Consider the following 24,897-nt stretch of genomic DNA (forward strand, 5'->3'; position numbering starts at 1 on the left):
ACAACCCACAGAATGGGAGAAAATATTCACAAATGATGCGACCGACAAGGGATTAGTCTCCAAAATTTACAATCGGCTCATGCGGCTTAATATCATCAAAACAAAGAACATTTAACATCCTTCACTTTGGTGAGAGACTGCCTAGACCCTTTGCCAAGGCCAAAAATCAGGTCATGAGCCCGTGTCTGGGCCAATGAACTGTGGGCAGAGGAGCAGGGCTGGTGAGACCATGGCAGCCCCTGGGGTTCCCAGGGAAAGTTTCCTGAAACAGGAGGGGCAGGGCAGGCAAGAGAACAACTGTGTAAATAAACTTGGCCTCTGAGAGGGCTGGCAGGTGAGCCCAATAAGTACCCTTCCCTGCCCCCTCCTCCCTGAGCCTCTCCAAATCTAACTTCCCCTGCCCAGCCTGCCTCAGTGATTTGGATTAAGCCACAGAAATACGCTCAGCAAGTTTGCTAGCAGGCAACGCAAAGCTAGAAAGAGTAACTAATCACCAAGACGATACATGACCCAATTAGGGGTCCAGAAGATATCGGGAAACCGGAATGCTGAGCCCAAACAAAGGTGATGGGAAATCCATCAGACCTTGACATTGATGATGGGGCTGGAGGTGGAGGGCAGGGCCGTGAGGGGCCTGGAAACTGTTGGGGACATTTTTTTTTTTTTTAAAGATTTTTTTTTGATGTGGACCATTTTTAAAGTCTTTATTGAATTTGTTAGAGTATTGCTTCTGGGTTTTTTTTTTTGTTTTTTTTTTTAATGTTTTCGTTTTTTGGCCCCAAGGCACGTGGGATCTTAGTTCCCCTACCAGAGATCGAACCCGCACCCCCTGCATTGGAAGGCGAAGTCTTAACCTCTGGACCGACAGGGAAGTCCCCGTCACAGACATTTGAAGACACAGGAGTTTGGCCTAGAGAGACGTGGGGGCAGCTGGTGGGCGCTCGGATGTCTGTTGTGTGATGAGAAGCAGGCTTTGCCGTCTTGCTCCAGAGGGTCTGAGCTGGAAGAGGGGGAGGAGGGTCCCCGACAGCAGATCCCGGCTCCAGGAGGGAGGGCTGCCTAACAGCTAGAGCCGCCCAGCAGGGCCAAAGGAGGATTGCAAGTGAGCGAGTGGAGGAATCCAAGAGAGGGGAAGGGCCTCACCCTGAACAGACGAGGGGAATTCTTCTTTGGGTCAGAGGTTGAACTCGGGTCCCTTCCAAATAAGCATTTGTGCCTGAGGCCCACCCCTCCCTGTTATGAGTTCCTGGAAAAGGGCTGCCCAGTGGATGTGAATCACAGGAAGTGGGGAGGGGCGGCGCCCAGCAAGAACTGTTCACGATGGGGTGGGGTGGGGTGGCCATGCTCCAGGATTCTCCAGGGGCGTCCCCTGCTCCAGACGAGGTGCACTGAGAGGTGGCTGGTACCAGGTGAGAGACCCAAGGGCCACAGCTGACGCGTTGAGGACAATTTCCCTAAGTTTGTAACTTAAGAAGACTAGTTCCAAGGGAGATTAAACTTAGAAAAAAAGGGCTCAATGACCAAATAAGTTCAGGAAATGCTGAATTAAATAAAGATTCCCTATTCACTGTAATACCATTCAGAGGCCTTTCACATGCTAACGGGATATTCTCCTAGAGGGGATATACCCTTATCTCCAATTTTTGCTTTTAATTAAAGAAGCAAAGAAAAGAAGGAGGGGTGTTTGGAGTGGCAGAAATAATGCTATATTTTCATCAGATCTTATTTTCCTCTTTCCGGATACCCAGGAAGACAGCAGTCCCAGCCTCCCTTGAAGTTAGGTTAGAGCATGTGACTAATTCCGGCCACTGGTCCATTTAAGAGCCGGCACGACACTCCTGTGCTGTCCGTTCGACTCAGTGATGGGCCATCGTGGAGGCACAAAACGGAAGCCATGTGAATCACAGAGTCACCTGACTCAGAACAGACTTCTCATCAGCGAAACAAGAAACCCTCGCGCTCGGCCATGGAAATGTCTGGGTTCATCACCGCGGCTGAGCTGAGCCCTCCTGACTCAGACAGTAGGTACAGGTCCAGGGAAAAGGCCACTACATACGCCCGGGAAATGTGAGGCCCATGCTGGACTGTCTGCCTTTAGCAGGATCGGAAGCTGGTGCTCTCAGACGACGCAAGGGCGCGGAGAAGAGGGATTCTCTACCTGCTGCTCTGACTTTCCCCACCAACAACTACCGTGTTTGGCCTTGATGGTTACCTGGAATGGCTTACCTGGATGGTTACCGTGCTGGGGCGACACCTGATGCGATGTAGGCTGAACGCAACTAGGGAAGGTGCGTGGGGCAGGGAATAGCACATCCCCCACTGCCCTCCCTTGGCACAAGCTGCAGGGTTTGTGGTGGTCTTTTCCCAGGGGCTGGGATGGCCAGGTTGGAAGGGAGGGGGTGGAGGGTGAAGATGGAGAGGAGATGCCTTCTCCTCAACACCCAGAACAATTTTAGGGGGAGCGAAGGGGGGACAAAGGGTCAGAAGGTGGGTAACTTACACTCGGCCCCCCGAAGTGTGGAGTTGAGGTCTGACCTCCATTCTGGGAGGCTCAGAAGCCCACCTTCTTTCTCTCGTGCTGCAGAGGGAAGAAACAGGAAAAACACAATAAAACCGCAATGCTGAAAAACACAATAAAACCACAGCTGTTGCTTAGCAAAGCTGCTCTTCCCCTTGCAGCCTGTGAGCTGTGGTTTGTCACTCCAGGTGGCTGGTGGCTGTCACGGGGGCTGGGAGGGCAGGCAGAGAGTGGAGAAAGTGTTGGTTGAAAACGAAGCCCTCTTATGTTGGATTTGCTGTAACCAGATTGACAAAGCCCAGTGCCGTTTTCCATTTGTTGATTTTTGTTCCTCTTGGAAATTTTCCTTACCTTATTTTCCAAGTTTTCTGTGACACTTTTGTTAGTTTCAACAATCCTTTTTTTTTTTTTTTTTTTAATGGCCCCGCAGATTGCGGGATCTTCGTTCCCTGACCAGGGATTGAACCCAGGGCCACAGCAGTGAAAGCACCGAGTCCTAACCACTGGACCGCCAGGGAAATCCCTCAGCCATCTTTTTTTTTTTAATAAGATTTTTTATCTATTTATTTATTTATTTATTTTTGGCTGCGTTGGGTCTTTGTTGCTGCGTGCGGGCTTTCTCTAGTTGCGGCGAGCGGGGGCTACTCTTCGTTGCAGTGCGAGGGCTTCTCATTGCGGTGGCTTCTCTTGTTGCAGAGCATGGGGTCTAGGCACATGGGCTTCAGTAGTTGTGGTACGCAGGCTCAGTAGTTGTGGCTCGTGGGCTCTAGAGCGCGGGCTCAGTAGTTGTGGTGTGCGGGCTCAGTAGTTGTGGCGTGCGGGCTTAGGTGCTCTGCGGCATGTGGGATCTTCCCCGACCAGGGCTCGAACCCGTGTCCCCTGCATTGGCAGGCGGATTCTTAACCACTGCGCCACCAGGGAAGTCCCTCAGCAATCATTTTTAATCTCCAAGGGTTCTTGATCCCTGTCCCTTTCTTACGGGGAAATTAGTATGTGAGGAAAACAAATAGACTTTTTTAGAAAGTGTTTTTCAGTTCCCTGTATTATCTCTGTATCCTTTGAGATCATTTTTGTTTATCTTGATCTTTCCCAAGTTGCAGATTTTCTTAAATGTCTGGTGATCCTTGATAGGTTACACACACTTAAAAATGAGGCCATGAAAAGGTGATTGAGGCCCCATGTTGGTGGGTAGAGCTTGTCAACTGATGAGCTCTGTTTTTAGGTAACCATATGGGAACCCTTAAATGCCAGCTTGCAGAGGTCTTTGCTCTGGGGTTCTTAAGTGTCTTTGGAGAAGAATCTTCTGATCGTTGGCCTTGGGATTGGCTACTGCTGTCTGCCCCTCTACATCAGGCGTAGGGAGGAAGGGTCAAATGTTCTATGAACCAACTTCTAGTTAAATCCAGTTCCCACATGTCACTCCCAACCTCCACCCTCCTTCCCTGAGTCTCCAAGTTGAAGCTTCTCTCTGGTTCCGCTGGGTAAATCTGCCCTCCTTAGCTACATCTCACTCATGCATAACTGTAGGTGGAGGCAACCTTGGCTAGAGCTGCAGCCTGCAGAGGAAACCTTGTCTGTTTGGGGATGGGGGATACCGTGTGGGCACAGCAGGTGCAAAGAGGGGACACTGGGGGCGTGGATGGGAGAGTGGTTGGCCTTGGGGTCCAGACTGATGGAGGGAGACAGGGATGCGGTCAGAGAAGATTCTGGAGATGAAGAATATGGAGGCAAGCAGTATTGCATGGTGACAAAGTAAGATGTGACTGAAGGGGTGGGTGGTAGGATGGAGGTAAAGACTTGTAGTTGAGGAATGGAGCAGATGTTGGTGCTCAGGTGGGCCTTCTGGTAGACACAGTGGTTGCCCAGGGTGACAGCAGGAGTCAGGGGTGGAGGAGGTGGGGGGAAACAGGAAGAGCCAAAGTCCTCCATGAACCCCAGGTAGGAGGAGGAACGGCTATGAACTCCAGGTAGGGGAAATGGCCTTGAGATGCAGAGCTGGCACATGAGGGAGGGCTCGCTTCCAGAACGCTGAAGCCATGAGGGGTCAGCCAGTAACCAATGCCCGCCCAGCCCCGAGATACGAGGAATGGGGGAAGAGACATCCTCACAGGGGGGCCCGGCTCCAGTCAGGGCAAGAAAACAAAGGGAGGGTCTGTGCAGGGGTGAGGGATGTGGGCAAATTTCTCTCCAGCAAAACACATTTCAGGGGGCAAACGGGGAGACTTTGAGGGAAGGGGAGCACTGATCTGGAAATGGGTGAAAGCTCAGGAGCTGGTGGGAACCCAGCAGCTTATACCACAGGCTGAGGAGGCCCAGGACTCTGCAGGTGGGTGGATTAACTCGCCCTCCGGTTCTGATTGGATCATTATGGGAAGTGGCTCAGAAGCGCCAGGAGGTTGCTGGGCCCTTTACTTCATCAATGACTGAAGCCCTTTTATTTACAAGAGGAACTGAGGAGGTTCTCTGTTGTTGTGACAGAACCTGATTGTGGCTGGGTGGCCTCATTACAGCTGCAGAGCTTGCCCAGAGCTGGGGGAAAGGGAGGCCAGGTTTAAGCCCCTGAACTAGCCCAACAAGGTCCCATTGCTGCCACTGGGCCCAGACCCTGTGGCTGTCACCTCTGACCCTGGACATATACTCTAATGGTTAAAAAACATAAACACCTGGTAATATCTAATTGATTTTTTTAACTAAAAATTTTTTTATTGAAGTATAGTTGATTTACAATATCTTTTTTGTTTCAGGTGTACATCACAGTGATTCAGTTTTATATATATATGTATATATTTGTAATACATATTTATGTATATATATACATATATATATTCTTTTTCAGATTCTTTTCCCTAATAGGTTATTACAAAATATTGACTATAGTTCCCTGTGCTCTAATTGATTTTTAAAAAGTGATCTTTGACTATACTCAAATATTTCTTTTTTTTTTTTTTTTTAAAGAATTTATTTATTTATGACTGTGTTGAGTCTTCGTTTCTGTGCGAGGGCTTTCTCTAGTTGCGGCAAGTGGGGACCACTCTTCATCGCGGTGCGCGGGCCTCTCACCATCGCGGCCTCTCTTGTTGCGGAGCACAGGCACCAGACGCGCAGGCTCAGTAATTGTGGCTCACGGGCCCAGTTGCTCCGTGGCATGTGGGATCTTCCCAGACCAGGGCTCGAACCCGTGTCCCCTGCATTGGCAGGCAGATTCTCAACCACTGCGCCACCAGGGAAGCCCTCAAATATTTCTTAAGCTAATCCTCAGTCCCCAAAAGAAAACAGCCTCACGGTAAAAAAAACAAGAGTATGTCTCTTGGATTTTTACCTTTGCTCTCTAACAAGCCAAGGAGCTGTCTTTGGCGTATTTCCTAAGGAAAGGGTTCAGTTTCCCATCTGAGTTCCTAGTAAAGCATCTCAGTTTATTCTCACCCTTGTAGTTAAGGTTAAAGGAAGAAAAGGGCAGCTGGCTACCCTGACATCCCTGCTTTCCAGAGAGAAGGTTCTCTCCCTTCTATGAGAGACCCTCTCAGGCTTGCCCTCTCTCAGCTCTTTGGCTGTTTGGTGTTTATGGGTAAACTTGCTGCATCTATATAGATCACCCCCTTTAAAAATATTCTCTCAGGATCCCAGCTCATTTCAGACCTCCTTGTGATTGTAGACGAATATCACCTACAGCTGACCTAATGGTCAGACATTTTAGACTGGGTGGCAGGACACTTGCTCACTGTGGGCACTAGATGGCGTCATGCGCAGTCACTGTTCCTCCTGGGACCCCAGCATCTTAGTTCAGCAGGTCACCTTCCACGGCTACTGGTTCCTCCTCCCCACTCTGCAGGGTAGCTCCCCATGAGAGGGGGCTGGGGTCCAAAAAGAAGACCAGAGGGCCTGGCTTTATAAACAACTCAAGTCCTTCATGAGCCAGTAGGTTTCTAAGTAATACATATTCACAAACTTTTCTCACTCGAGGACTAAACATAACCTGTATAACATAACATCATATGTCGGGCCCCTCCCTGTATGGGGGTGGTCTTGGGGTCTGACACTCTGTAGACCCATGCAGTAGTCAAGCCACGTACTAGGCTGTCCTTGAGCATAGCCTATAAGGACAGAGAAAAGTACATGTCCAGGCACCAGCTGTAACAACCACCACAATCTTGGTTGAGTGCTCACCATGTGCCAGGCTCTGACTCAATGTTTTGTAAATCATTATAAAAGCCTTTGAAGGGGGCTGTGAGGTGGGCGAGAGGGCCTTAGAGCTTGGTTGTGAGATCCCAATGGCCTGGACTTGAATCTCTTGCTGCTGCATGCCTACTCAATTACCATGCATAGTATGCGTACATAATAAGCACGACCCCATTTTACAGATGAGCAAACTGAAGCTCAGCTAAGTTAAGCAACTTGCCCAAGGTCACACAGCCAGCAATGGGCTGAGCAGAGATTCATGCACAGTTCCTTGCAACTCCACTCTGCTAGACTGACCCCGCAATCTCCGTCATTCAGTCTACAGGCCAGTGAGCCTACAGCCTGCTCTAGGAAGCACTAGCCTTCCATGGCCCTGGCCAGCATTTCTACTCCAAATCTCTGGTTTCTACTTGTAGTTGTGATTACCTTGACTTTATTTAAATTGAGAACACCTTTTCATTCTTACAAACACAGTGTGGTCCCAGGGCCAGAACCATCAGCATCACCTGGGAACTTGTTAGGGATGCAAATTCTCAAGCCTCACCCCGATGAAAAGCTCTGGGGCTGGGGCCCTCCAGTGATGCTGATATAAGCTAAAGTTTGAGAACATTTGCTGTGAAACATGCCTCTCATAAAACCAAGCCACTAGCTTAAGTCTAACTAGCATTTATTGTACCTGTTCTTGGTGGTTCAAAGGGGAAGGCACCAGAAACTTAGCAGAGAAGGGAAGGATATAAACAGACGTGAAAAGTGATTTGCTCAGAAGCCACAAAATGGGTAGAGGAGGAGAGGGGAGTTGAGGAGGGGGTACTGGCCCAAATGATGCATCAGAACTGTCTGTGTAGCTTTTTTTTTTGCTACACCACGCAGCATGTGGGATCTCAGTTCCCCGACCAGGGATCGAACCCGCACCCCCTGCATTGGAAGCGCAGAGTCTTAACCACTGGACCACCAGGGAAGTCCCTGTATAGCTTTTAAAGCGGGCACACGGGGTTATAGTTGGACGGTTCTGGGGTGGACCCAGCAGCTGCACTGTGAAAAGCTGCATAGGTGGTTCTGCTCTGCTGTCAAGAATGGGAACCCTGCCCTAGTGGGAAGAGCTTTGGGGGCTTCAATCAGGCTTCGGCATCCAGGGGGAGCATAACACTTTGTAACATGAAAGACAATGCCCTCCCTTCTGAAGATGGACCGCCCCCCCCCCTTAGTGTTTCCCTCCCACACGCTGACTGTCGGGGGTTTGCGGGTGTCTGCTGCCCCTCGTGCGCCCTCTGTGCCCTCTGCCCTCTAACCCCTGTCATCCCCAATACCAGACCGGCCCACACCTCCGTGCCGGCCCCTGGGCTCCTGTGTGAGTTCTCACCCAGCTATCTGCTCTTCCACCCTGAGTGCTGGTTCTCAGCGCTGTGCACATTGGAATCACCTGGAGAGCTTAAAAAACCAACATATACACATACATACGTATACATATGTACATCTATACACACGCAATGTGTAACTCTTGCAATGTACAATATTTGAGACATACTAAAAATTATTTATCTGAAATTTTTAATTTAACTGGGTGCCCTGTATTTTAGGAGAGTCAGAAATAGTGATGGTGACGGGGTCTAGAGCCCTTGGACAGGGGACTGGTCAGTGAGATCCACTGGGAGTCCAGGCTCAAGCCCACTTCCTGGGCCCTTTCCCTCTTTGTGCCCCCATCTCCAAAGGCAGGATGTGCTTAGCCAGCAGGGAGGTCTCACGGGCCTCCTCCCCACCCCCTGCTCCAGGTTATTACAGACCCAGCTCTGATTAGTGGTTATGGGACCTGATGCCAAGTGAGCTGCTGGGGGGCTCTGTCGGGGCTCCTGCCACGTGGCCTCAAGCACCCACAGTCTCTTTCCAGGCGGTTCCCTCTTTACTCCCCTGGACCGAGGAGTGCCCAAGTGCAGCGAGATGCTATCTCTGACAAAACAAAGTCTGAGATTGGGATTGACATATATACACTAATATGTATAGAATAGATAACTAATAAAAAAATGGAGATAAAATTTAAATAATGGCTTAGCATTTCAGCTCTGAGAATAAAAAATATTTATAACAAGTTCTAATAAAATGTATTCATTTCTTTATTAAAAAAACCAAAGTCTGAATTGTGAAGGAGCAGTGAGTCAGGCACAGCAATCTGCGGTGAACTACGTACACACTTGTATTCATATTTTCCTCATTGCTCTGCAGTTTGGCTTTCAACAACTAAGAATTAGAAAAGCTGTTGTCAAAATGCCATATTAACTTCCTAGAACTTAAACCACAATATGGTGGAGATGTTTCTCTAACCGGTGTCTTATCACTCACCCTCTTGTTGTGAAGAACCAGCACCAAATTAAGCCACTGGTGCCAGGGCCAGTCCAGGCAATGTGCGGTTTTGTTCTGGAACATTCCTTTGTTGACTGATGGGGTTCATTGTCATGACTCATGGTCTCTTACTCTGGACTCTGCAGAAACCAGCTAAAATTGGCATAAGCAAAAAAAGGCGAAAGGATTGGCCTGTGGAAACCAACCTGCAGGAATGGACCTCAGGAATGGCTGGAACCAGTAACTGGGACACCATCAGAAAATTTTCATCTCTACTCTGTGCATTTTGACCTCCTCACCTCCTGCAAACCCACCTCCCCCCGTGAATGTAAGGCACAGCCTTAGGCAGTGTCTGTCCTCCAACCTCTGCAACCAGGAGGAAAAGGCTCTCTTTCCCCAACTTGTTTAAAACAAAACAAAACAAAATCAAGGGAAGACCTGAAGGTTGGGTACCATGATGCCAACCTTGGAAATCATTTGACCAGGAAGGTGGGATGAAGTAGGAAGACAGAAGTGCCCGAGAAAACCTGTCAAAAAAAGAGAAAGGAGAGCTTCCCCTTAAAAAAAGATAAGTCCAGACATAACTCCTGGGGAAAAGATGAATGAGACACGCACCCTAATTTGTGTCTACGACAGATGCTATCAAAACTGTAAAGTCACAAGGGCCCCTCAAAGTCTTGCTGTGACGTCCCCACCCAACGTTCTATGTTGGCTTTGTTTGACCAGCAGTATGACAGGAATATTTCAAAAGAACTTCTATGAAGAAATCAAGGCACAAACGTACCAAGAGGGATCGCTTCAAAGCCAGCAGACCTTCAGCGTTCGTGGCCTTGACTGTCCTGTTGGTCCCTGACATGATCTAATTTGTGTTTTCGCTGAGCCGGGAGTTTCAGTGGTAGTTATGAGGGGCGGAGCTGTGGGAGCAAAACCTCTGCTTGTGGGTGAGCCCAGCACCCACCTCTGCTCCCAGCTTTGATACTTTTTGCCTATTGGTACAAAGCTACTCTGCCAGGGTAGGTTTTTTAAATTGCTAGGCGAGGCGGCCGATGTGAAAAGATCTGAGAATACGATAGTTCTTAGTTGTTAAGAAGGTGTTTTTGGTGGCAGGTCACGTCAAATACAAGGAAGACCCAGCTCTGTGATGTTGACAAGCCTCCTGCAGAGGTTCAGAGGGCAACTCATCCTGGAACTGTCTCATCAAAGGCTCCCAGGAGTGCAGAAACTGCACATCAGAAGAGAGACTGGAGAGGGACTTCCCTGGTGGTTCAGTGATTAGGACTCAGCACTTTCACTGCTGTGGCCCAGTTCAATCCCTGGTCAGGGAACTAAGATCCAGCAAGCCAAAAGAAAAAAACAAAAAAATTAAACGTAGAACAACCATATGATCCAGCAATTCCAATTCTGGGTATTTGCCTCAAAGAGTTTGAGTTGCCTCAAAGCAGGGACTCAAAGACATGTTTGTACACCCATGATCACAGCAGAATTATTCACAAGAGCCAAAAGGAGGAAGCATCCCACGTGTCTATTGACTGATAAGCAGATAAACAAAATGGGGTGTATTCATACAAGGTGGTGTTATTCAGCCTTAAAAAGGAAGGAAATTTTTTTTCATAAATTAATTTATTTATTTTTGGCTGCATTGGGTCTTCGTTGCTGCGCGCGGGCTTTCTCTAGTTGCAGAGAGCAGGGCAGGGGCCTACTCTTCGTTGCGGTGCGTGGGCTTCTCATCGTGGTGGCTTCTCTTGTTGAGGAGCACGGGCTCTAGGCACACAGGCTTCAGTAGTTGTGGCTCGCAGGCTCTAGAGCGCAGGCTCAGTAGTTGTGGCGCACGGGCTTAGTTGCTCCACGGCATGTGGGATCCTCCCGGACCAGGGCTCGAACCCGTGTCCCGTGCACTGGCAGGCAGATTCTTAACCACTGCGCCACCAGGGAAGCCCCCAGGAAGGAAATTCTAACACATGCTATGACATGGATGAGCCTTGAGGACGTCATGCCCAGTGAAATAAGCCAGTCACAAAAAGACAAATACTGTGTGATTCCACTCATGTGAGGTCCCTAGAGCAGTCCAGCTGAGAAACAGAAAGTAGAACAGTGGCTGCCAGGGGCTGGGGGGAGGGGGAGTCAGTGTTGAAAAGAGAGGGGTTTCAGTTTGGGATGATGGTGAGGGATGGCGGTTCTGGAGAGGGGTGGTGGTGGTGATAGTTGCACAGCAGTGTGAATGGACTTAATGCCACAGAGCTGGACACTAAAGATGGTTAAAACGGTCAATTTTACAGGGTGTATATTTTAACAGAGTTTAAAACAAGAGGTAATGGACTGAAAGTGAGGTTAGTCTGAAGTCGCAGCTGGGACAGGAAGCACGTGACTCCTGAGAGGGGAGTTTGGGCCAAAGCCTGATTATACTTGCTGAACGGGTGGCAGCCCTGCCACAAGCGGCATCTGGAAGCTGGACCCCTGGCCACCCTCCTTCCCCATCGCAGCCACGCCCTTTAGCAGATGACAGGTAAGTTCACGTTCCTTGCTCCTCCTCGCTTCCCTCGTGGCAGAGTGGAAAGGGCTTGGGATGGACTGTCAATCAAGACTTGAGTTCTTGTCCTTTCCCCTCCCTGGGCCTCCCCACCCCTCCCCGGCCTCCCTCAAGCCCAGGGGCTGGAGATGCACAGAGTTCCCTGCGGCCAGACGGTCCCTGCTCTGCGGAGCTCACGTCTTCGTCTCTCTGGGTCCACCGGCCTATTGTTTTCGCGGTTGTTTCCTGTTTTTGTCCTTTCTCTTCCCTCCCCTGCTCTGTCAACCACACAACCAACTTAGAGGTATGGGGCTGCCTCCCTGCATGGGGCACGTGGGCCCAGGCCATCCAGGAAGTTTCCTTCTAGTTTGCTAAGAGCTTTTTATCATGAAAGATGTTGAATATCATCATTTTTTTTTTCTAGATCTGTTAAGATGATCATAGTTTTTTTTCTTCTTAAATCTTTTAATGTAAGTTTTTAGTTTGGGCTCCTTCAAAAACAGAGCCTGGAACAAGGACTTCAGTTCGGGTAGATTATTTGAGAGGTGATGCCAGGAAGCAGGGAGTGAAGGAGCAAAGAGTCTGAAACAGGGAAGGAGAAAAAGCCAATTAACGATGCACAATTGCTGTTGCAGCTGTAGGCAAAGGAAGTTCAAGTCTGTGGGGACCTCTGATAAGTCTACAGGATGCTGCCCAGAATTGCCTTCCCCAAAAGAAGGAGACTGGGGCATGTAGCCACCAGCTCCTGTTTCATCTTAGGGATGAAAGGGTTTCATCTTAGAGAACTTAACTCTCCTATGCTTCTGGGAAACACTAGCAGGGAGATAAGTGACTCCTAAAGCCATTGAAGAAGACCCTGAGGCAAAAAGCAAAAAGCAACATGATGTAAGCTTGAGGGGTGAGACACTGGAGCATAAGGTGAGTCTAAGCTTGCAGGAAATTAGGCGCTGTAAATACAGTGGATGTCAGAGGAGGGCAGAAGTAATGTGACATAGAGCACCAACGTTTACTATTACCAACAATAATAAATGACATTTGTAGGTTTCTCTTTTGTTGTTAGACCACCTTTGCACAGCTGAGATGAGCCCAACTTGGATATGTCTAGTATTTTTAATATACTGCTAGATTTGGTTTGTTTGTGTTTTTCTTACTGTTGCATTTATATTCATGAGTGAGACTGGCTTCTCATTTTCCTTTTTCATCCTATTCTTGTCTCATTTTGGTGTTAAGGTTACACTGGCCTCATAGAAAGAGTTAGAGTGTATTCCTGTGATTTCCATTCTCAGAAAGAGTTTTTATAAAATTAGAATTATCTCTACTTAAACTTCTGGAACACTATCTAGACTTGATATTTCCTTTGTGGGAAGATTTCAAATTATGGATTTAATTTTTTTTTAGTTTGTTTTTAATATTCTACATATGAATGAAATCATATGGTATTTGTCTTTTTCCATCTGACTTATTTCACTTAGCATAATACCCTCAAGGTCCATCCATGTTGTCACAAATGGCAAGATTTCATCTTTTTTTAAAAAAAAATATTTATTTATTTATTTGGCTGCATTGGGTCTTAGTTGCGGCACGCGTTGCGGCACGTGGGATCTTTCGTTGCGGCTTGTGGGCTCTTCTTTGTGGTGTGCGGGCTTCTCTCTAGCTGTGGCATGGATTTAATTTCTTTAATAGTTGTAGAACCATTCAGGCTTTTTATTTCTTCTTAAATCAAGTTAGGTAATTTCTATTTTTCTAAGATTTGGTCTACTTTGTTTCATATTTCTTGACATAAATGATTTATAGTCTTTTCAATTTTTTAATTTTTAACTTTATTGAAGTATAGTTGATTTATAATGTTGTATTAATAAAATTTTCAATTATGGTAAAATACACATAACATAAAATTCACCATTTAACCGGTTTTAAATGTTTTAAAGTTGGTTGTGTTACATTTACGCTGTTTTGCAACAAATCTCGAAAACTTTTTATCTTGCAAAACTGAAACTCTATACCCATTAAACAAACAACTCACCATTTCCCCCTGCCCCCAGGCCCTGGCAACCACTGTTCTACTTTCTGTTTCTGTGAATTTGTATAGTCTTCTTTTTTGAATTATAAGATACATTATTTTAATTTTTTAAATTGAACTATAATGTACAATATTATGTAAGCTTCAGGTGTTCTACGTAGTGGTTTGGCATTTGCATACATTATGAAATAATCACCACGATAAGTCTATTAATCATCTGTCCCCATATGGAGTTATTACAATATTATTGGCCATATTCCTTATGCTGTGTGTTATATCCCTGTGGCTCGTTTTATAACTGGAGTTTTGTACCTCTTAATCCCATTCACCTATTTTGTACCCCTCTCCACCCCTTTCTCTCTGGTGACCACCCATTTGTTCTCTGTATCTATGAGCCTGTTTTTTGTTTGGTTTTATTTGTTTTTTATTTTAATTTATTTTTAAATTTTTTTATTTTTTAATTTTTTTAATAGATCTTTATTGGAGTATAATTGCTTCACAATACCATGTTAGTTTCTGTTGCATAACGAAGCGAATCAGCCATATGCATACACGTGTCCCCATATCCCCTCCCTCTTGAGCCTCCCTCCCATCCTCCCTATCCTACCCCTCCAGGTGGTCGCAGAGCACCGAGCCGATCTCCCTGTGCTATGCGGCTGCTTCCCACCAGCCAACTACTTTATATTCGGTAGTGTATATACGTCGATGCTACTCTCACTTCGCCCCAGCTTCACCCTCCCACCCCATGTCATCAAGTCCATTCTCTATGTCTACCTCTTTATTCCTGCCCTACAACTAGGTTCATCAGTACCATTTTTTTAGATTCCATGTATATGCGTTACCATACGGTATTTGTTTTTCTCCTGACTTACTTCACTCTGTATGACAGACTCTAGGTCCATCCACCTCACTACAAATAACTCAATTTTGTTTCTTTTTATGGCTGAGTAATATTTCATTGTATATATGTGCCACATCTTCTTCATCCATTCATCTGTTGATGGACATGTAGGTTGGTTCCATGTTCTGGCTATTGTAAATAGTGCTGCAGTGAACACTGTGGTACATGACTCTTTCTGAATTATGGTTTTCTCAGGGTATATACCCAGCAGTGGGATTGCTGGGTCATATGATAGTTCTATTTTAAGTTTTTTAAGGAACCTCCATACTGTTTTCCATAGTAGTTGTATCAATTTACATTCCCACCAACAGTGTAGGAGGGTTCCCTTTTCACCCCACCCTTTCCAGTATTTATTGTTTCTAGCTTTTTTGATAATGGCCATTCTGACCAGCGTGAGGTGATATCTCGTTGTAGTTTTGATTTGCATTTCTCTAATTAGTGATGTTGAGTATCTTTTCATGTGCCTCTTGGCCGTCTGTATGTCTTCCTTGGTGAAATGTCTATTTAGGTCTTCCGCCCATTTTTTAACTGGATTGTTTGTTTTTTTGATATTGAGCTGCATGAGCTGTTTGTATATTTTGGAGATTAATCCTTTGTCTGTTGTTTCATTTGCAAATATTTTCTCCCATTCTGAGAGTTGTCTTTTTGTCTTGTTTATGGTTTCCTTTGCTTTTTGCTTAAAAGCAAAAGTTTTTAAGTTTAATTAAGTCCCATTTGTGTATTTTTGTTTTTATTTCTGTTCCTCTAGGAGGTGGGTCAAAAAAATTCTTGTTGTGGTTTATGTCAAAGAGTGTTTTTCCTATGTTTTCCTCTGAAAGTTTTATAGTGTCTGGTCTTACATTTAAGTCTTTAATCCATTTGGAGTTTATTTTTGTGTAGGGTGTTAAGTAGTGTTCTAATTTCATTCTTTTACATGTAGCTGTCCAGTTTTCCCAGCACCACTTATTGAAGAGGCTGTCTTTTCTCCATTGTATGTTCTTGCCTCCTTTGTCATAAATTAGATGCCCATATGTGCGTGGGCTTATCTCTGGGCATTCTATCCTGTACCATTGATCTATATTTCTGTTTTTGTGCCAGTACCATACTGTCTTGATTACTGTAGCTTTGTGGTATAGTTTGAAGTCAGGGAGCCTGATTCCTCCAACTCCGTTTTTCTTTCTCAAGATTGTTTTGGCTATTCGGGGTCTTTTGTGTTTCCATACAAATTTTAAGATTTTTTGTTCTAATTCTGTGAAGAATGCCATTGGTAGTTTGATACACTGAATCTGTAGATTGCTTTGGGTAGTACAGTCATTTTCACAGTATTGATTCTTCCAATCCAAGAACATGGTATATTTCTCCATCTGTTTATGTCATCTTTGATTTCTTTCATCAGTGTTTTATAGTTTTCTGAGTACAAGTCTTTTGCCTCCTTAGGCAGGTTTATTCCTAGGTATTTTATTCTTTTTGTTGCAATGGTAAAGGGGAGTGTTTCCTTAATTTCTCTTTCTGATATTTTGTTGTTGGTGTATAGGAATGCCAGAGATTTCTGTGCATTAATTTTGTATCCTGCAATCTTACCAAACTCATTGATTAGTTCTAGTAGTTTTCTGGTGGCATCTTTAGGATTTTCTATGTATAGTATCATGTCATCTGCAAAGAGTGACTGTTTTACTTCTTCTTTTCCAATTTGTGTTCCTTTTATTTCTTTTCTTCTCTGATTGCTGTGGCTAGGACTTCCAAAACTATGTTGAATAAGAGTTGCAAGAGTGAACATCCTTGTCTTGTTCCTGATCCTAGTGGAAATTCTTTCAATTTTTCACCATTGAGTATGATGCTTGTTGTGGGTTTGTCATATATGGCCTTTATTATGTTGATGTAATTTTTGTTTTTTATTTGCCATGCCACGCAGCTTGCAGGATCTTAGTTCCCTGACCAGGGACCGAACCCACACCCTCAGCAGTGAAAGCTCAGAACCCTAACCACAGGACTGCCAGGGAATTCCCATTTGTTTTTTTTTTTAGATTCCACATATAAGTGAGATCATACAGTATTTGTCTTTCTCTGTCTGACTCACTTCATTTAGCATAACACCCTCTAGATCCATCTATGTTGTCGCTAATGGCAAGATTTCATTTTTTATGGCTGAATAATACTCCATTGTGTAGATATACCAACCACATCTTTATCCATGCATCTATCAGTGAACACCACCAACAGTACACAAGAGTTCCCTTTTCTCCATATCCTTGCCAGCGCTTTTTATTTGTTGTCTTTTTGATGACAGCCATTCTGACAGGTGTGAGGCGATATCTCATTGTGTTTTTGATTTGCATTTCCCAGATGATTAGTGATGTTGAGCATCTTTTCATATGTCTGTTGACCATCTGTATATCTTCTTTGGAAAAATGTCTCTTCAGGTTCTCTGCCCATTTTTTTTTTAAATTTATTTATTTATTTGGCTGCGCCAGGTCATAGTTGCAGCATGCGGGATCTTTAGTTGCGGCATGTGGGATCTAGTTCCCTGATCAGGGATTGAACCTGGGCCCCCTGCATTGGGAGCGTGGAATCTCAACCACTGGACCACCAGGAAAGTCCCCTCTGCCCATTTTTTAATAGGGCTTTTTTTTTAAAATAAATTTATTTATTTATTTATTTTTGGCTGCGTTGGGTCTTCGTTGCTGCATGCGGGCTTCAGTAGTTGTGGCACGTGGGCTCAGTAGTTGTGGCTCACGGGTTCTAGAGTGCAGGCTCAGTAGTTGTGGCTCATGGGCTTAGTTGCTCCGCGGCATGTGGGATCTTCCCAGACCAGGGCTCAAAATCGTGTCCCCTGCATTGGCAGGCAGATTCTCAACCACTGCGCCACCAGGGAAGCCCCAGGGTTTTTTTTTTTTATGTTGAGTTGTATGATTCTTTGTATATTTTGACTATTAACCCCTAATTGGATATAACATCTGCAAATATCTTCTCCCATTTGGCAGGCTGCCTTTTTGTTTTGTTGATAGTTTCCTTCATTGTGCAAAAGCTTTTTAGTTTGATGTATTTGTTTATTTTTGCTTCCCTTGCCTGAGGAGACATATCCAAAAATTATTGCTAAGACCGATGCCAAAGAGCATGCCGCCTTGTTTTCTTCTAGGAATTTTATGGTTTTGTTTATTGGGATTTTAAAAATTATTATTACTGGTTCAATTACATTACTGGTAATAAGTCTGTTCATATTTTCTATTTCTTCCTGATTCAGTCTTGGGAGATTGAACATTTCTAGGAATTTATCCATTTCTTCTAGGTTGTCCATTGTATTGGTTTATAATTGTTCATAGTAATCTTTTATGACCCTTTTTATGACTGTGGTGTTTTTGTAACTTCTCTTTTGGTTCTGATGAGTTTGGCTAAAGGTTTATCAATTTTGTTTATCTTTTTGAAGAACCAGCTCTTAGTTTCACTGATCTTTCCTATTGTTTTTTGTTTGTTTGTTTGCTTTTAGTCTCTATTTCACTGATTTCTACTCTGATCTTTATTATTTCTTACCTTCTACTAACTTTGGGTTTTGTTCTTCTTTTTCTAGTTCCTTTAGGTGTAAGGTTAGATTGTTTATTTGTATAGTCTTCTTTTTAATCTTGTAATTATGTAGTTATTTTTATTCCTAATAATGTTTATTTGTGCTTTCCTTTGTTTATAAGTAAATTTCAGCAGAGATTTGCCTGTTCTACTGGTTTTTTTCAAGGAACTAACTTTTGGTTTTATTGATCTTGTGTACCATATCTTTGTTTTCTATTTTATTGATTTCTGTTTTTTATTATTCTCTTCTGAGTTTACTTTTGGGTTTACTTTGTTGTTCTTTTTATAACTTCTTGACTTCTTACTTAAATTGGATACTTATTTCATACACTTTTCTAATACAAGCATTCAAGACTATAAATTTCCCTTTAAGTACCACTTTTGATGCATCCAACAAATTGTAATCTATGATATTTTCATTATCACTCAAATCTAAGAATTTTAAAATGTGTCATTTATGATTTTTTCTTTGACCCATGGATGAGTATGTTTTTAAATTACCAAATATATAGGGGTCTTAAAACTTATCTTTTTGATGAATTTGTATTCTCTATAGGTGCAGATCAAGCTTTTACATTGTATGTTTCAGCTCTTCCATTCATTTACTGATTTTTCTGTCTGCTTCATTATTCATAATTGAGAGATGTTGTATTAAAATTTCTTGCTATGATGATGGTTTTATCTCTTTGTAGTTCCTTCAAACTAAGTGCTTACAAGTTTAGAACTATTATAATTTCCTGATGAATTGACCCTTTAATCTAGGTACTCACTCTATCCCTAATAAATATCAATATTTTTGTCTTAAAAGTCCCCTTTGTCTGATATGAATAGACCTTTCCTGGCTTTCTTTTGGTTAGCTTTTGCCTGGTATATCTTTTTCCATTCTTTGACTTTCAACCATTCCATACTCTTAATCATTACATGTGTCTTGTAAACAATGCGGAACTGCGTTTTCTGTTTAAATATTTTTAAAATTGAATCTGAGATTGGAATTTAGGAATGACTGAGTACATGACTTCCACTAAACCCTGCTAAGAACTGAGTTTAAAACCTGCGTTTTCAACAACAATCCATAGTTGGTAAGAACTCTAACCCAGAAGGTTGCCTTCAAGGTAGTGTGTTTGAGCTTTTTTTTTTTTTTTTTTTGGTAGACTTTTTTTTTCTAAGAGCAGTTTTAGGTTCACAGCAAAACTTAGGGGAAGGTAGAGATTTCCCACAAACCTCCTGTCCTCGTGCACGCACAGCCTCCCCCATTACCAACACCCCCCACCGAGTGGGACATTTGTTATGACTGATGAACCTGCATGGACACATCATTATCGCCCACAGTCCATAGTTTACATTAGGGTTCACTCTTGGTGTTGTACATTCTATGGGTTTGGACAAATGTATAATGACACACATGCACCACTGTAGTATCATACAGAGTAGTTTCCCTGTCCTAAAAATCGTCTGTGCTCTGCCTATTCATCCCTCCCTCCCTTTAATCCCTGGCAACCACTGATCATCCAACCAACTACTCATCATTCCTAAATTCTCACCTCAGTTCTATCACCTAATTCACCTGAGCCCCAATTTCCTCAGATGCACAATCGAAATTTGTAGATTTGGTGTGATAATTAAATGAGATAATGTATTAAAACCTTAACTTAGTCCCTAGCAAAGAATAGGTGTCAATTAAATGCTAGTTTCCTTTTCCTTCCTCCTTCTCTTAGTAATCTGAAATCACGTTTAGCTGAGAAAAAAAGAGAAGAAAGTGCCCAGGGACAGTGTGTATCACCAGAAATCTGAGTAGGGGAGGGTAGGGGGCAGAGGAAGGAGGTAAACATCCAGCTATTGCCTCCCAAACCCTCTTTCCAGCTTGGAAAATCCCTACCCAGAGGGGACTCCCACAGTGTGTCCTGTGGGATTTGGGGCTCCCCAGATCTGAGGCTTGTAGGCAGCGCTGTCCTCTGTGTACACACAGCGCACGGGAATCCCGTGTGCACACACATCACTCACACACACGTGTGCCCCCGGCGCTCCCCCCATCTGCCCGGCTTATCAGCTGCTTCCCAGCTTCCTCTGCCTGGCTTCTTATAGACCTGGGACCCTGGGAGCCAGCCTTCCACGTGGCCTCCCCAAGACCACTCAGATAACGAGAGGAAATGTGGTCATCAGCTCACAGAAGGCTGGGGGTTCCGGCTGAGGCTCCAGGCCACCACTCCCTGACCTGCGCCCTCCATCTCTCTCCAGGCGGTTCTCGGCTGTTCCCTGCGAGCCCGTGGACGCCACTCGAGATGTCCCCGTTTGGTGGCTGGGGACTGCTCTCGGCCTTTCTCGCCCTGCTCTGCTGCACAGGTGAGCCTGGGGATCCTGACTGGGCGCTTGCCAGCCAGGACCCCCTCCCCTTCAGGCAGGGAAGGGGGTCCTGGTCCTGAAGTCGCTGAGGCTTTGAACACAGAGGCCGTCTGCCATGGGTACAGGATGCTGTGCCAGCCTAGCTTCCCCATGACCCCTGGCAGCGGGTAGGGGTCCTGGCCTTTTGGGAACCAGACCCCATAACTTCATGGTGTGTGGCTGTGGCAGGCTGTGGAGACTAAATGGGGAGGTGAAGGGAGGCTGGGGTTCAAGGGCAGGTGAGGGCACGCCCCAGCTAGTCTTCAGAGGTGGCCCAGGGGTCAGCAGAGGGCAGCAGAGGGCATCGCCTTGTGGCGACCATGAAAGCGAAAACGAAGCCCCTTCCAGGAAGTCCAGGGGACCGTGAAGGAAAATGCCTCCGTGTGCTGAGCACTCTGTTTTGGACAACCTGCCAGGTGCTTTCACGACAACCCTGCAGGAAAGGGATTACTAGCCCATTTGATAGATGGAGAAACTGGGGCTCAGAGAGAGAAAGCACTTTGCCCAAGGCCACACAGCTGGTACCTGGCAAACTCAGGTTTCAAATCCAGCTCTCTCTCCCTGCAAAGCCCCTCTTTTGCCCCTTCATTATATGCCACTAGCTGAGGGCTAAGTGGGGGTCCATGGGTGTGGCAGGAGCACAGGACACAGGACCGGCCCAGCTGGCTGGGATCAAGGACCTTCTGGTCATCACCGAGTGGGAGGTGAGCGCCAAAGGCCTGAAATACTTCGTGCCTGAAACACTTCTTGGCTCTGCGCCACACACAGCGTATTGTGCTGAGCACAAAGGGAAATATGCGAAATCTGGGCCTTGCCTTCTAGAAGCTCCAAAACGTCCAAGGGAGAGTCAGCATGAGTATGAGTCATTTGCAAGGTGGTCCCATTACCTTCCTGACCTCGCCTCCCCCACCTTCCTCCTCGCTGAGCTCCAGCCATCTGGTCTCCTCCCCACCCAGGGTCTCTGCGCTGGCGGTTCCCTCCCCCCGCAGATACCTGCCTGCCGGGCTCCCCCCCACCCCCACCTCCTTCGTTCTTTGCTCAAATGTCGGTGTTTCCGTGAGGCCTGTGCTGACTACACTATTTAACACGGCAACCCCACCCCACTCCTTATTTCCTTTCCTAGGCATTTACCACCAACTGACAAGCTGGCTAGTTCACTTGTTTATTATTGTCTGTCTCCTTCGCTGCAATGTGAGCGCCGCAAGGGCAGGGTTTGGTCTGCTTTGGTCCCTGCTGGATCCCCAGAGCCTAGAACAGTGCCTGGCACACAGCCGGTGTTCATAAAGGATTTGCAGAAGAAAGGAAAGGAAGGAGGGAAGAGTCGAACCCATGGCCATGGGGGCTCAGAGGACACAGTCCACCTCCATTTCAGAGAGGCCTTCGTGGAGGAGGGGACATTTGGGCTGGGCCTCGTAGGTCAAATAAGATCCCTCTCCATGGAGATAGAAGACGTGCATGAGAAAGACTAATCTGGAGGCGACAAGCTGGAGGAACAGCAACCAGAGGCAGGGAGACAGCTGCAGGGGGGTCGCAGTCTCTTTGGTCTAGACCCAAGGCGATAAGGCCTGAACAAGGGGAGAGGAGCAGAGGGGACCTCTACCCCTTATCAGACTGCCCACCATGGGCAGCTCCACTGGGCAGGGCAGCGGGGACGTCTGCTGCTTAGTGTTTCTGGTCTTCCAGGGTCTGGCGAGGAGGCGTTCGAGGTACGCATGTGGCCAGAGCAGCTGATGGTGGAGTCCGGGGAGTCTCAGGTGATTAACTGTAGTACCACCTGTACGCAGCCCAGCGCCGGTGGTCTGGAGACCACCCTACACAAGACTCTCCTGGAGGAACAGGCTCAGTGGAAGCTGTATGAGGTCTTCAACGTCTCCCAGGACACAGATGTCATTTGCCATTTCACCTGCTCCGGGAAGCAGGAGTCCAGGAGTCTGAACATCAGTGTGTTCTGTGAGTGCGGCGCCGCGGGGCCCTGCTCCCCTAGGCCAGAGCCTGCATCTACCGAACGCACGCAGAGCTGCTCTGTTACTACTGCTGGGCGCTCTTGTTATGGCCCCCACTTCCCTGGGCTCCTGGACCCAGGCCATGGGCTCAGAATCTTCTCACACCCTCCCCTGGCCTCCTTGAGCCTGTTGGCAACCCTGGTTTTGAGGTTTGCTCAGAGGAGGACAATCCAAGCAAGGTTTAGACAAATCTAAAAGTTGTTTCCCATGCCGTGCTACAGTCTCCTCCTGGCTTGGTGGCGCCCCATCACCAGAACACCCTGCATCCCATGACAAGCAGTGGGGGCCCCATCAGGAGGGCTGGTACCCTCTGCAGTAGCCCACTGGCCTCCCGGAGAGAAGGCTGAGGCGTGGTTTTATCTCCCCCTGAGGGCCCTTGGCAAATGTGTGACCATCACACACATACCTGCCCAGAGGCCACGGAGACCTTGGATAGACTGGGATTCTCTCAACAGCTCGGCACCAAGGGTATCGCTCGAAACTGTCATCAGTGGATCAAATGAATAGAAAGATGTCCTAAATCTAACATATTACCCTGGGGTAATGGGGGCAAGGCATTCTAGTTCAAAAAGGAACCCAGGGTACCACCGGGTTTAATAGCTAAGGGCTAGAGGTAGCTCAGAACCCGATCCTGAAGAACCAAGGCAGGTCTGACTCCGGCCTCCACCTCTGAAGTGAAGAATCTCACAACTCATGGTCCAGTTCCAATGAGTACTCCCTTCGAAGTCTCTCTCAACATAATTATCCAACCATTTAATTTTTGAAATTTGTATTTAATTTTTGGAGAGGAAGGAGACAGATCCAAAACTTTTATATCTTTCTAGTTGACTGTACAGATTCTGGACCTTTTCTTTGTAGACACCAGGCTACCTCCATTCTTGTCCATTCCAGAAATCATGTCCATAAAACAACCACCCAGTACATCCTTCACCCTGAACTGCTTCCTCCTTCCTCTTTTTACATTTTAGAGCAGCCAGGCCCCAGCCCACTTCCTGAGAACACTGTGGTGACGGGGATGGTCCCGGCTGGGTGGAGCCTGCTGGAACTGCATCCCCATCCTGACCAGACCTCGCTTCCTTCTTTCCTTCAGACCCTCCAAAGCAAGTGCTGCTGAAGTTATGGCCCACTTTAGTGGCTGTAGGGAGATCATTCACCATCCAGTGCAGAGTGCCCTCTGTGGCACCCCTCGAAGGTCTCACTGTCACCCTGCTCCGTGGCAGTGAGATCATATACAACCAGACCTTTGTGGGGACAACACTTTCCCCCCAAGAGGCCATGGTCACCCACAACACCACGGCTCACAGGGAAGACGACCGCCACAACTTCTCCTGCAGGGCCGAGATGGACCTGCGCTCTCGCGGCGGGGACCTCGTTCACAGCGTCTCAGATCCCCAGGCGCTCGACGTCTATGGTGAGGGGGAGCCCCCGGAGGAGGAGGGAAGGAGAGGGCGTTCACTTTCAGCCCCTCATGGGAGGAAAACGCCTTTGCCCCACTCTCTGCCAGCTCAGGGGGAGGCACCCAGGAACTTGATCCCAAGAGTTCCCTGGAGCTCTCTCCAAGTTGCCAGCTTGGACCCCAGCTAGCTGCTTGGCCATGAACAAGCTGGGTGACCTTAACCAAGTCAAGTTCCTCTCTCTGGCCTTGGCCTCTCTCTGCAATGACAAGTGTAGCCTGACTGACCCTTAAGATCCCCTGGACCCCTGCTGTTCTGTGACTCTAGATGACCTAGATGTTCTCTGTCTTCTGAGAGTTTGGTAGAAGCTCCCTCAGCTCTGCCCAAGGAGGGGCTCGGCCTGGACCACGCCACTGTCCAGGCTGTGGTGTCCAGCAACCACGTGCTGGTGCCAGGAGCTGGTGGCAGGGGGACGTCTGCCCTCACGGTCTCACAGAGGCCCAGCTGGTGGCCTGGACCCCGGCCCACCTTTCCTCTAGTTGATATACCAGTTGCCACTCACCTCTGCAACACAGGGTGACTGCAGAACGACGAGGGGTGGGCGGGTGATGGGCGGACCTCTACTCCCCCTTTGGCCCTGGCACCTGGGACCAGAGGACTTCTAAGACCGCCGCCCTCTCCCTCCCCAGAGCCTGCACAGGACAACCAGACGGTCATCATCATCACGGTCGTGTCAGTGCTGCTCTTCTTGTTTGTGACATCTGTCCTGCTGTGCTTTGTCTTTGGCCAGCAGTGGCACCAGAGGCGGACAGGTACCTACGGGGTGCAAGCTGCTTGGAGGAGGCTGAGGTGGGCCTACCGGGCATAGCCTATGTGAGCGGCGTGGCCACCAGCATGGCGGCCACTGGAACTCAGCACGGCTCCTTAGGGTTGTGGTTCAGCCCTGGCTGAAGGCCCGTGCCAAGCAGCAGAGGACTTCAGGGACCCTGCCTTTTCTAGTCTGAATACAAACACCTGGACTTAACCCTGTGCCTCAGTGTCTCCTCCTGGGAATGGTCAGGAAGGGGAGCCACCAGGCCTGGCTGGACTTCGGTCTCCAAATGTCCCCTCAGCCTCCCTCCACCCTCTC

At 47.0% G+C, this 24,897-nt stretch overlaps 1 protein-coding gene across 4 annotated transcripts; it reads left to right on the forward strand.

Moving 5' to 3' along the window:
* The first annotated feature begins 1,347 nt into the window (after positions 1 to 1,347).
* On the forward strand, positions 1,348 to 24,792 carry ICAM2 (intercellular adhesion molecule 2). Of its 4 annotated transcripts, none has more exons than XM_059909095.1 (7): positions 1,348 to 1,409; positions 1,749 to 2,288; positions 11,305 to 11,531; positions 20,228 to 20,332; positions 22,055 to 22,321; positions 23,465 to 23,785; positions 24,458 to 24,792. In XM_059909095.1, the coding sequence occupies exons 3-7, from the start codon at positions 11,525 to 11,527 to the stop codon at positions 24,634 to 24,636; spliced, it is 879 nt and encodes a 292-aa protein (XP_059765078.1). In that variant the 5' UTR covers positions 1,348 to 1,409; positions 1,749 to 2,288; positions 11,305 to 11,524; the 3' UTR covers positions 24,637 to 24,792. The 4 variants fall into 4 exon arrangements, with proteins under 4 accessions (XP_059765078.1, XP_059765077.1, XP_059765076.1 ...); XM_059909094.1 differs by lacking the exon at positions 11,305 to 11,531 and having other exon boundaries at positions 1,749 to 2,021; positions 2,099 to 2,288; XM_059909093.1 differs by lacking the exon at positions 11,305 to 11,531.
* The last annotated feature ends 105 nt before the right edge of the window (positions 24,793 to 24,897 follow it).

This window comes from Balaenoptera ricei, chromosome 20, assembly GCF_028023285.1.
Source record: "Balaenoptera ricei isolate mBalRic1 chromosome 20, mBalRic1.hap2, whole genome shotgun sequence".
NCBI classification, from domain to species: domain Eukaryota; kingdom Metazoa; phylum Chordata; class Mammalia; order Artiodactyla; family Balaenopteridae; genus Balaenoptera; species Balaenoptera ricei.

What these genes read in the sequence shown, in the direction of transcription:
- ICAM2 (XM_059909092.1), top strand. Translation starts at nt 20,140, where the DNA reads ATGTGGTCATCAGCTCACAGAAGGCTGGGGGTTCCGGCTGAGGCTCCA. An exon ending in CGCCCTGCTCTGCTGCACAG is followed by an intron (nt 20,333 to 22,054) that starts GTGAGCCTGGGG and finishes CTGGTCTTCCAG; the next exon opens with GGTCTGGCGAGGAGGCGTTC. An exon ending in CCAGGCGCTCGACGTCTATG is followed by an intron (nt 23,786 to 24,457) that starts GTGAGGGGGAGC and finishes CTCCCTCCCCAG; the next exon opens with AGCCTGCACAGGACAACCAG.